General features: G+C 42.2%; 1 protein-coding gene across 1 annotated transcript; it reads left to right on the forward strand.

Annotated features, from left to right (window-relative positions):
• Positions 1-6,758: 6,758 nt before the first annotated feature.
• Positions 6,759-8,556, forward strand: LOC112218281 (uncharacterized protein C11orf96 homolog). Its single transcript, XM_024378937.2, has one exon. It carries the CDS (start codon positions 7,281-7,283, stop codon positions 7,662-7,664), a length of 384 nt encoding a protein of 127 aa, XP_024234705.1. The 5' UTR covers positions 6,759-7,280; the 3' UTR covers positions 7,665-8,556.
• Positions 8,557-12,416: the final 3,860 nt, after the last annotated feature.

Raw genomic sequence — 12,416 nt, forward strand, 5'->3', positions numbered from 1 at the left:
GCCAAACATACCCTCGTAAAACTGACTATCCTACCGATCCTCGACTTCGGCGATGTCATTTACAAAATAGCCCCCAACACTCCACTCAGCAAACTGGATGCAGTCTATCACAATGCCATCCGTTTTGTCACCAAAGCCCCATATACCACCCACCACTGCGGGTATGCTCTCGTTGGCTGGCCCTCGCTACATATTCGTCGCCAGACCCCCTGGCTCCAGGTCATCAATAAGTCTTTGCTAGGTAAAGCTCCGGCTTCTCTCAGCTCACTGGTCACGATAACAACACGCACCCGTAGCACGCTCTCCAGCAGGTATATCTCACTGGTTATCCCTAAAACCAACACCTCCTTTGGCCGCCTTTCCTTCCAGATTTCTCCTGCCAATGACTGGAACGAATTGCTGGAAAAAATTGCTGAAGCTGGAGACTTATATTTCCCTCACTAACTTTAAACATCAGCTATCTGAGCAGCTAACCGATGGCTGCAGCTGTACACAGCCCATCTGTAAACAGCCCATACAATCTAACTCATCCCCTTTTTTTTTTATTTACCTTTTTGCTCTTTTGCACACCAGTATTTCAACTTGCACATCATCATCTGCACATCTATCACTCCAGTGTTAATTTTCCAAATTGTAATTATTTCGCTACTATGGCCTATTTATTGTCTTACCCCCTCACACCATTTGCACACACTGTATATATACTTTTTTCTATTGCGTTATTGACTATGTGTTTGTTTATTCCATGTGTAACTCTGTGTTGTTGTTTGTGTCGCACTGCTTTGCTTTATCTTGGCCAGGTCGCAGTTGTAAATGAGAACTTGTTCTCAACTGGTCTACCTGGTTCAGTAAAGGTGAAATATTTTTGGTCAGTACTAAATACAATTTTTTTTTTAAAGATGAGATCCACTCAATAGAATGTAACAGTCATGTTCAATGACCATGTGAACATTCCAACTTGTCTCAACATTCCGTTATCAGCCTCCAAACATTCTATTGCATAGACTTCTATACAAGACATATACAGGTGTGAAAAACATCAAACAGCTACTCTTTTTTGGGGGGGGAGGTTATCGTAAACTGAGTGTACAAAACATTAGGACCACCTTCCTAATATTGTGTTGCAACCCCTTTTGCCATCAGAACAGCCTCATTTCGTCTCAATCACCAGATAACAAACCAATTGAACACATATGGGAGATTCTTGAGCGTCGTTTTCCACTACCCTCAACAAAACACCAAATTATGGAATTTGAGGTCAAAGAATGTTGCCTACAAGAGTTCCAGACACTTGTAGAATCTATGCCAAGGCGCATTGAAGCTGTTCTGCCGGGTTGTGGAGGCCCAATGCCCCATTAAGATACTTTATGTTGGTGTTTCCTTTCTTTTGGCAGTTACATGTGGATGGGCACAAACCCCATACATCCATATACTGTATGTTTTTATTTATTTATTTCACCTTTATTTAACTAGGTAGGCAAGTTGAGAACAAGTTCTCATTTACAATTGCGACCTGGCCAAGATAAAGCAAAGCAGTTCGACACATACAACGACACAGAGTTACACATGGAGTAAACAAACATACAATCAATAATACAGTATAAACAAGTCTATATACGATGTGAGCAAATGAGGTGAGATAAGGGAGGTAAAGGCAAAAAAAAGGCCATGGTGGCAAAGTAAATATAATGTAGCAAGTAAAACACTGGAATGGTAGATTTGCAATGGAAGAATGTGCAAAGTAGAAATAAAAATAATGGGGTGCAAAGGAGCAAAATAAATAAATAAATTAAATACAGTAGGGAAAGAGGTAGTTGTTTGGGCTAAATTATAGGTGGGCTATGTACAGGTGCAGTAATCTGTGAGCTGCTCTGACAGTTGGTGCTTAAAGCTAGTGAGGGAGATAAGTGTTTCCAGTTTCAGACATTTTTGTAGTTCGTTCCAGTCATTGGCAGCAGAGAACTGGAAGGAGAGGCGGCCAAAGAAAGAATTGGTTTTGGGGGTGACTAGAGAGATATACCTGCTGGAGCGTGTGCTACAGGTGGGAGATGCTATGGTGACCAGCGAGCTGAGATAAGGGGGGACTTTACCTAGCAGGGTCTTGTAGATGACATGGAGCCAGTGGGTTTGGCGACGAGTATGAAGCGAGGGCCAGCCAATGAGAGCGTACAGGTCGCAATGGTGGGTAGTATATGGGGCTAGTATATTGCACTGTGATAGACTGCATCCAATTTGTTGAGTAGGGTATTGGAGGCTATTTGGAAATGACATCGCCAAAGTCGAGGATTGGTAGGATGGTCAGTTTTACAAGGGTATGTTTGGCAGCATGAGTGAAGGATGCTTTGTTGTGAAATAGGAAGCCAATTCTAGATTTAACTTTGGATTGGAGATGTTTGATATGGGTCTGAAAGGAGAGTTTACAGTCTAACCAGACAGCTAAGTATTTGTAGTTGTCCACGTATTCTAAGTCAGAGCCAAGAATTGGACCCTGTGGCACCCCCATAGAGACTGCCAGAGGTCCGGACAGCAGACCCTCCGATTTGACACACTGAACTCTATCAGAGAAGTAGTTGGTGAACCAGGCGAGGTAATCATTTGAGAAACCAAGGCTGTTGAGTCTGCCGATGAGGATGTGGTGATTGACAGAGTCGAAAGCCTTGGCCAGATCAATGAATACGGCTGCACAGTAATGTTTCTTATCGATGGCGGTTAAGATATCGTTTAGGACCTTGAGCATGGCTGAGGTGCACCCATGACCAGCTCTGAAACCAGATTGCATAGCAGAGAAGGTATGGTGAGATTTGAAATGGTCGGTAATCTGTTTGTTGACTTGGCTTTCGAAGACCCTAGAAAGGCATGGTAGGATAGATATAGGTCTGTAGCAGTTTGGGTCAAGAGTGTCCCCCCTTTGAAGAGGGGGATGACCGGAGCTGCTTTCCAATCTTTGGGAATCTCAGACGACACGAAAGAGGTTGAACAGGCTAGTAATAGGGGTGGCAACAATTTCGGCAGATAATTTTAGAAAGAAAGGGTCCAGATTGTCTAGCCCGTCTGATTTGTAGGGGTCCAGATTTTGCAGCTCTTTCAGAACATCAGCTGAACGGATTTGGGAGAAGGAGAAATGGGGAAGGCTTGGGCGAGTTGCTGTGGGGGGTGCAGTGCTGTTGACCGGGGTAGGAGTAGCCAGGTGGAAAGCATGGCCAGCCGTAGAAAAATGCTTATTGAAATTCTCAATTATGGTGGATTTATCAGTGGTGACAGTGTTTCCTATCTTCAGTGCAGTGGGCAGCTGGGAGGAGGTGTTCTTATTCTCCATGGACTTTACAGTGTCCCAGAACCCTTTTTGAGTTAGTGTTGCAGGAAGCAAATTTCTGCTTGAAAAAGCTAGCCTTGGCTTTTCTAACTGCCTGTGTATAATGGTTTCTAGCTTCCCTGAACAGCTGCATATCACGGGGGCTGTTCGATACTAATGCAGAACGCCATAGGATGTTTTTGTGTTGGTTAAGGGTAGTCAGGTCTGGGGAGAACCAAGGGCTATATCTGTTCCTGGTTCTAAATTTCTTGAATGGGGCATGTTTATTTAAGATGGTTAGGATGGTTAGGAAGGCATTTAAAAAAAAAAAATCCAGGCATCCTCTACTGACGGGATGAGATCAATATCCTTCCAGGATACCCCGGCCAGGTTGATTAGAAAGGTCTGCTCGCTGAAGTGTTTCAGGGAGCGTTTGACAGTGATGAGTGGAGGTCGTTTGACCGCTGACACGTTACGGATGCAGGCAATGAGGCAGTGATCGCTGAGATCTTGGTTGAAGACAGCAGAGGTGTATTTAGAGGGCAAGTTGGTTAGGATGATATCTATGAGGGTGCCCGTGTTTAAAGCTTTGGGGAGGTACCTGGTAGGTTCATTGATAATTTGTGTGAGATTGAGGGCATCAAGTTTAGATTGTAGGATGGCTGGGGTGTTAAGCATGTTCCAGTTTAGGTCGCCTAGCAGCACGAGCTCTGAAGATAGATGGGGGGCAATCAGTTCACATATGGTGTCCAGAGCACAGCTGGGGGCAGAGGGTGGTCTATAGCAGGCGGCAACGGTGAGAGACTTGTTTTTAGAGAGGTGGATTTTTAAAAGTAGAAGTTCAAATTGTTTGGGTACAGACCTGGATAGTAGGACAGAACTCTGCAGGCTATCTTTGCAGTAGATTGCAACACCGCCCCCTTTGGCAGTTCTATCTTGTCTGAAAATGTTGTAGTTTGGGATTAAAATTTCAGAATTTTTTGGTGGTCTTCCTAAGCCAGGATTCAGACACAGCTAGAACATCTGGGTTGGCAGAGTGTGCTAAAGCAGTGAATAGAACAAACTTAGGGAGGAGGCTTCTAATGTTAACATGCATGAAACCAAGGCTATTACAGTTACAGAAGTCGTCAAAAGAGAGCGCCTGGGGAATAGGAGTGGAGCTAGGCACTGCAGGGCCTGGATTCACCTCTACATTGCCAGAGGAACAGAGGAGGAATAGAATAAGGGTACGGCAAAAAGCAATAAGAATTGGTCGTCTAGAACGTCTGGAACAGAGAGTAAAAGGAGGTTTCTGGGGGCGATAAAATAGCATCAAGGTATAATGTACAGACAAAGGTATGGTAGGATGTGAATACAGTGGAGGTAAACCTAGGTATTGAGTGATGAAGAGAGAGATATTGTCTCTAGAAGCATCATTGAAACCAGGAGATGTCATTGCATGTGTGGGTGGTGGAACTAATAGGTTGGATAAGGTATAGTGAGCAGGACTAGAGGCTCTACAGTGAAATAAGCCAATAAACACTAACCAGAACAGCAATGGACAAGGCATATTGACATTAAGGAGAGGCATGCTTAGTCGAGTGAGTAGAGAGGTTGGTTGGGGGTCACGGCGATTTAGACAGCTAGCCAGGCCATCGGTAGCAAGCTAGCATAGGATGGAGGTCTGTTGTTAGCCACCTCTTGTGTTCCGTCAGTAGATTAGTGGGGTTCCGTGTGGTAGAGGGGATTAATCCAAATCACACAACAACAACAAAAAAACTATAGATATAGTTATAGAGGCCCAAGAAGAAAAATAATAATAAAAATAAATAAATAAATTGTCCGATTGTCTATTCAGATAGCAGCCGATAAGACAGCTAACGGTTAGCGGGCCGCAGATGGGCGTTCAGGTAACGTCGCGACGGAGGAGCCAGCCGGATAACTCCTTCGGATAGATAACGTCGTCAGTCCAGTTGTGAAGGCCCGGTGGGGCTCCGCGTAGGCAGTGAAACGGGTCCGGATAGGTGATTGTAGCCCAGGAGTGATTGATGGAACTCTTCAGCTGGCTAGCTCCGGAATAATTGATGTTTGCTCCGGAATCGACGAAAGCCGATAGTCACACGGATAGCAGCTAGCTAGCTGTGATTTCCTGGTATGAATGTCCAGAATGTACATTCAGTAAATGTGTATCTTTATGTTAGGTGTGTGTGTCTTTACAATCTTTGATGGTACAGTTTTTCTATACATTGTCGAAATTATGTAGTCAATGGTAAAAGCATAGAGAATTATAGAAAATGATTTTGATAGGATCTCTATGGTTAAATGGTCTGACACATGCTCTGAAATCCTTGGCATCCTCCTGCATGTACTTAATCTGTTCTCTGCATGCGTGTATGTATTTATGTGGGGACCGCATAACTTATTAAAGAGCAACTGCCTCTAAAATCTTAACTTCCCATTTAGAAAACAGCCTAAGTGGCATTGATATGAGTCAGGAACATTGATTCTACAGTCAAAATGGACCAAAACAAGTGTAAATAGGATCATTTATAATTTGTTTATCAGTCTCGTCCAAAACTGAGTTTTGTGGTCTTGACTGCATCACAACGTAAATGAAGGTTGGGTTTGTTTCAATCCTGCCCACGTGCCCACATGTAATCATCAATTTGGAGTGCAGCTGAACGCGACCCAATCGCAAAGCGCGGTAAATCCAGAGATAGACTGTCCAAAATCAAACCAATTTTGCCACGGTCGCACACCAGCCGGCTGAACCTAATTGGCTAAATAATTTGTGTAACTCTTCCCACCTGCGAACACACACAAGAGACACACACATCAAAACACTTCCCAAAACCAACTCAGTCATGGCCGCTAGCATTTCTTCATGAACCAAATCTATAATGAGGCCAAATCAGGAAGTACAGTTGCCCTTTAATGCCACTGTTTATCTTTGCTTGTTAGCATACATATAAGCACAGGTAACTAGCTACATGTTTCCCCCAACAATTTGGAAGAGTAACAGCTCATGCCCCTCTAGGACCCTTAACCTCTAAATCTTTTGGTTTATTTCAGTCTCCCCTTTACTCTCATTCGTTCCCACTCTCCACCCACCCATCCCGCTCTCTCTCTTTCTCTCTCTCGCTCTCTACCACACGGCACACCCCTCTTTCTCTTACTCCTCTCTCACTTCATCTCTGTCTATTTAGGGAGACTGACTCTGGGCAACTGCTATGGAAGCTGGAACGATGACTGAGAAGGAGCGATTTGATTTTGGCACATAGAGATAGAGGGTTTCCACTAGATAATACAGCCACAAAGTCAAAATGTGTTCTATCGTAAAAATTATTGAAAACAAACATTTTCTTTTTGGTCTTCATTTAAGGTTAAAGTTAGGCATAAGGTTAGCAGAGCGGTTAAGGTAAGGGCTAAGGTTAGGTTTAAAAATCTGATTTTAAGAAGAGAAATTGTAGAAATAGGCAGGTTTATGGCATTGCGGCTGTGTTAACTAGTGACGACTGAGCCCAAGAGGGAAGGGGGTGGAGTAGTAAAGTTGAGTGGGTAGTGAGATGACGCTATAAAAGCCGGTGCCGGAGCTGTCTGTGTCAGTAGCACTCGCTGGACTGAGGCAGATACAGCGACATAGAGAAACAACAAGAAGGAGGAACAGCTTACAGCACGAGTGGACATATGTAGCAACCTCCGCTCGCACAGGCTCTGCAGTACTGACAAGGACTCAAAGATTAGAGAATTGGAACAAAAGAGGTGACATCTGATACAGCAGCTCTTTGGTACAAACACAGAGTTTCATCATCCAGGACTTTGGGAGATTTTGGTATGGTTAAGAGAACTTTGCTTCACTGTCTTTCCTGAGAAAGAGCATCTGACAATAGAGGAGGCACTAAAGAGAGAGAGAGAGAGAGAGCGAGAGAGAGAGAACTGTGGGACAATAGCATACGAAGGAGCAAAACAACTGCTTTTTCCACCTGCTTTCACACCCAGTGTTCCACACATGGCTGCTGTCCGTCAGATGCCCATGGAGACCCAGGGCTTCCACCACATGCTACCTGCCCATCTTCTCTCCTCGACCATGGAGGAGTTCCCCCAGCAGCTCCCCGTCCCCAAGGGGCACGCCCGTGGCAAGAGCCGCCCCCGCCGGGCCCGCGAGGCCCGCTTCAAGACCCAGCCCGTCACCTTCGCCGAGATCACCGAGGTGGAGGAGGAGGGCGCCTCGCCCCTGGAAGAGGAGAGGGCACGCCGTTCTTTCCTGCAGTCCCTGGAGAACCTTCGCCGGAGCACGCAGGCGCTCTACTGTCCGACGACTGGTCGACGCACGCCCACGGCCACGGCCACACAGCAAAGCCTGGACTCTAGTGACTCTGACTCTGCCCATTGACGGGCAGGACCTGAGGAGAAGTGGAGAAGTGTACGCACCCTGCCTGGCACTGGCACAAGCCCCTTTTCTCTTCCAATTCTGCTTCACACAGGGGCCCAATGAACTAAACTGAACTGATATCCGAGCTGCTCCTGTGCATATAGGCCATTCTCCTTGAAAATATATGTTTCCACATTCACATATATTAGCATACCAATATATGTGGCTACGGTATGCATTTGACACATTTTTGTAAAGAACGCTACCCTGTAATATATATCACTGGCTGGTTATATTGCTAACGCCTCTTAGAGAAGCTAAGTGTAGAATATAAGCTATGATGCAGTGTTGAATACACCACTTCAGAGATATTCTTCTTCAGATATATTCCTTTTCTACTGGCGAGGACTTCAGGCCAGGAGGGGCTTTGAACTTGAAATGTGTTAAATGTGGAATGTCTTTGTTTCCATCCTTTTATATAAAAGAAAGGACAGTGTTGTTTTTCTATGTTGTACTTGTTTTGTATTCTGCTTCAAACAGATTCTCCAAGTGCAGTCATGATTGAAAGAGACAGCTCATTCAGATTTGACTGACTGAACTCTGTGTATGGAAAGATACTCAATGCTAACTGAAGTTAGGAGTTACTTTGCAATGTTTTGGCACTGCTCTTATTTCTATGTTAAGCTCCACAGCTAGCGAATGCCACTCACAAAAAAAAATGCCTTTCCAGATGTGAAAATATTTATTCTCTTATTTTGTTTGTAACAGCAAATCTACAAATATTATTTTGTTGTTGACTCGTTTGACTTCTAAAGTCACACTTGATTTCTAAGATGAATATCATTTTTTTTTACATTGTTTTACATCCATATTTGTTAGTTTGCTTCAAGTGTAATAAATATTTGCAACGATATCCACCTGTTTTCTCTTTTGCTCACATGCGAACACTTGAAGATACAATGTAGAAGTTAGTTGTTAATTAGTTACATAACATTTTGGTTTGAATGTTAGCTGAATGGTTCATATTATGATATAATAGGAATCAATCTATTACCTCATGAGAGAATAGGATAGGATATGCATATATTTCTGTCCATTTAGGGGAACCCTTTTGTCTCAGGAACAGCCCCAGAATCAAAAGTTCTGCATACAGCCTCTTTCAACAGGTGCACATCCTTAAATCACATCTCTCTGCACATATTTCTGCCACGTTCCAAACTCCTCTGGTCTGGTTCATATATAAACACTCAACTGAGGAACTTGACCTTCTTCTTCACGCTCACTGGCTTCATGACGCACTTAAATCATGTTCAGCTTGCGTTAGCAAGCAAAACCATAACAAAACCCTGCTGGAAGGATAGTGTCCTCTTCAGTTTTCATGAAACCTTCAGCTGTCCCTTGGAGACCTATTGATGACGGGAGCTACATATAGTACCAGGGTGCTAGCAGGGTACATAAGCGCCCAGGTGAAATAAAATACAAACTGAATATGTTAATATCTTCCAGTTACTGTAGCTGCCTCCTAAACATCAACAGGCAGTACTAGTTATGCAACAAGTGAAAATATAAACCACGAATAAAGTTCCTGGAGATCATAGCGTTCTGATTCCCCCTTCTGTCTGAACTTGGAATATTCCTATTAGCGCAACCTTGGCTCAGGGCATTTTGTATTATTCTGTAAGGAAATCAAGACACTCCTGTTGGTAGGATATATTACGTTTCGTATGGTGCGTATTCATTTGTGAATGTCTATCACCCATTTAGTATGTTAAGCTAAGAATTACAATTCACACTATATGTTACACATTTGCAAAACGTACAATATGTTACGAATTTGCAAAAACGTGTTATATGTTATGGGCCACTGACTCTTAAAAGTGACAGGCAAAGGCTTCCCTGTTTTTCCAAACCTTTCTTTATACAACAGCTAAATGCTCCATAAAATGATCTGAAGTAATATGTTGGTCAGGGTAGATTTTGTATCCTTGGTATAAGACTAAAAGAGGCATCGCTACCTGTCAGCGTGCTCCTCTGGAATGCTTGGAAATGATGTCATTTGAGGGCATTGTGAAAATTCCATCATTTGAAAAAGTTAAAAGTGATCAGATTTTAATGTACAATTTCACACATCTCTGAGGTCACATGCTCAGTATTGTACTGTTGAGAACACAATCAGAACTCTATTTCATGTTTTACATTTGATCCAGCTATTCCAGTCAGGAAATAATCCAGTGCCGGGATTTCAAAGCAGTTTACATTTTTCCTTTGTGCTGCAATGTGAAGGTAGGTGGTCAGGCGGATTTGTGCTGCAGAATGAGAAGGCAAGACACAGTTATCCTTCCAGCTAGCCATAATAAATCACTTGTAATGACACTACTGTTTACATTGATCTTTATTTATGGACATCTTAAAATGGCAAGAGTATTTGTGATCGAGAAAATGCTAGGCTAGCTAAACCACACATGGGCTAGCTAATGTTTGCTAGCTAGCTATCCAGCTAGCTAACCTTGTGTACAGTACATTTATCAGAAAGGGTCTAGCTAGCCATACATGGTAACATTAGATCAGAAATAGCTGAATTACCTGAGTAGTTAGCCACGTTTTTGTTAACTAGTTAGCTCTGGCGGCAGTTAGATAGCTTACTTTTTGTGAAAAAAAACATTGGGCACTAGAATTACTTAAAAAATATATGTATATGTTTACATGATGTATTTGATTCATTTGCATTTGCCTCCCTCTGGTGGTCGGCTGCATCATTACATCCATTTATATCACGTCAAAGGTACAGTCCTTAAAAAAAACATTTATCCAGCTTGACTGCTTCACGGCACAGACATGGCAAAGCAATCGGCGAATTTGTCTCGAGCAGGCGGATCTAAATACATTTCATAGCCCTATGATAAAGATTGCAACCTACACACTTCCTTAAACCTAAAATAAGTAAAGAAGTCAAATTTGTTTTACGTGGAGGCAGACACATTGCATATGCTCAGAACAACAGAATTGAGCCCTTTACATAGCCCTTCTCCCCTATAGGAGGGATGCATGCTGTTTATGAAACAATTTTTAGTTTTGGAAAAATAACGTTCCCAAAGTAAACCGCCCATTTCTCAGTACCAGATGCTAGAATATGCATATAATTGGCAGTTTAGGATAGAAAACACTCTAAAGTTTCCAAAACTGTCAAAATATTGTCTGTGAGTATAACAGAAGTGATATTGCAGGCGAAACCCTGAGGAAAATCCAATCAGGAAGTGCCTCTTATTTTGAAACCGTTGTGTTCCTATGTACCCCTATTGGCCATTGAAAGGGATATCAACCAGATTCCTTTTTTCAACGTATTCCCTAAGATGTCTACAGCATTTTGACATAGTTTCACGCCTTTATGTTGAAGAATGAGCGTAAACAACTACATTGCGTAAGTGACCAGCTGAGGGCTCTGAGTGATTCTTGCGTAAAAGACAGAGGTAGTCATTTTTCCTCTCGCTCCTACTGAAAAGCCAATTGTCCCGGTTGATATATTATCGAATAGATATTTGAAAAACACCCTGAGGATTGATTAATAAAAAAACATTTGCCATGTTTCTGTCGATATTATGGATATAATTTTGATATTTTTTTGGCGTTGTCGTGACCGCTATTTCCGGTGGATTTCTCAACATAACGTGACCAACAAACAGAGGTATTTGGGGTATAAAAATAATCTTTATGGAACAAAAGGAACATTTGCTGTCTAACTGGGAGTCTCCTGAGTGAAAACATCCGAAGCGCATCAAAGGTAAACAAATAATTTGATTGCTTATCTGATTTGTGACTAAGCTTCCTGCTGCTAGCTGGACATAATGCTATGCTAGGCTATCGATAAACTTACAAACGCTTGTCTTGCTTTGGCTGTAAAGCATAATTTCAAAATCTGAGATGACAGGGTGATTAACGAAAGGCTAAGCTGTGTTTCACTATATTTCACTTGTGATTTCATGAATATAAATATTTTCTAGTAATATTTCTTGACCGTTGCGCTATGCTAATTAGTGTAGTTGATGACAATTCTCCCGGATCCAGGATGGGTAGTTCGAAGAGGTTAAATGGCCCAAATGTTGATTTAGAAGTTCACAAATGTAACAGATTTTGACTATCACTAATGTGTTTAGTACAGTAATTGAAAAGGTGAAATATTTTTGGTAGATGTTCCTAAAACAGATTATAACTATATTTGGACATATTGTAAAATATGAAAAGGCTTCATTCATTCACACTTAAAAAATATATAATATTGTCATATTTATATGTTTTATTATACTTTTATTGTGTACTAAATCATATGTGTTGAAAAGTGTTTTTTTCTCAGACATAAATAAACAATTCCAGGTGAAAGCCAAGGGTCATAGCTTTCTGGGGGTTGGGGGACACACACACTACAACATTAATAAAATATTGCCTCTTGCTAGATTGATGACTACCAGTGCAAAATGCCTGTCAGCTCAACTTAGCTAGCAAGCTAAGGTTCATTATGTTTTGTCATCCAACAAGTCTTATCAACAAAAACATTTAGCTAGCTAGTTTTAGCTGTTTCAAATCACATTTTATTGGTCACATACACATATTTAGCATATGTTTTACATGTTTATATTTAACCTGGCAAGTCAGTTAAGAAATTTGATTTAGTTTACAATGACAGCCTACACCGGCCAACTGTGCGCCGCCCTATGGGACTCCTAATCACAGCCGGTTGTGATACAGCCTGGATTCGAACTAGGTGTCTGTCGTGGCGCC

Source organism: Oncorhynchus tshawytscha, linkage group LG19, assembly GCF_018296145.1.
Source record: "Oncorhynchus tshawytscha isolate Ot180627B linkage group LG19, Otsh_v2.0, whole genome shotgun sequence".
NCBI lineage: Eukaryota > Metazoa > Chordata > Actinopteri > Salmoniformes > Salmonidae > Oncorhynchus > Oncorhynchus tshawytscha.

What these genes read in the sequence shown, in the direction of transcription:
- LOC112218281 (XM_024378937.2), top strand. Translation starts at nt 7,281, where the DNA reads ATGGCTGCTGTCCGTCAGATGCCCATGGAGACCCAGGGCTTCCACCAC.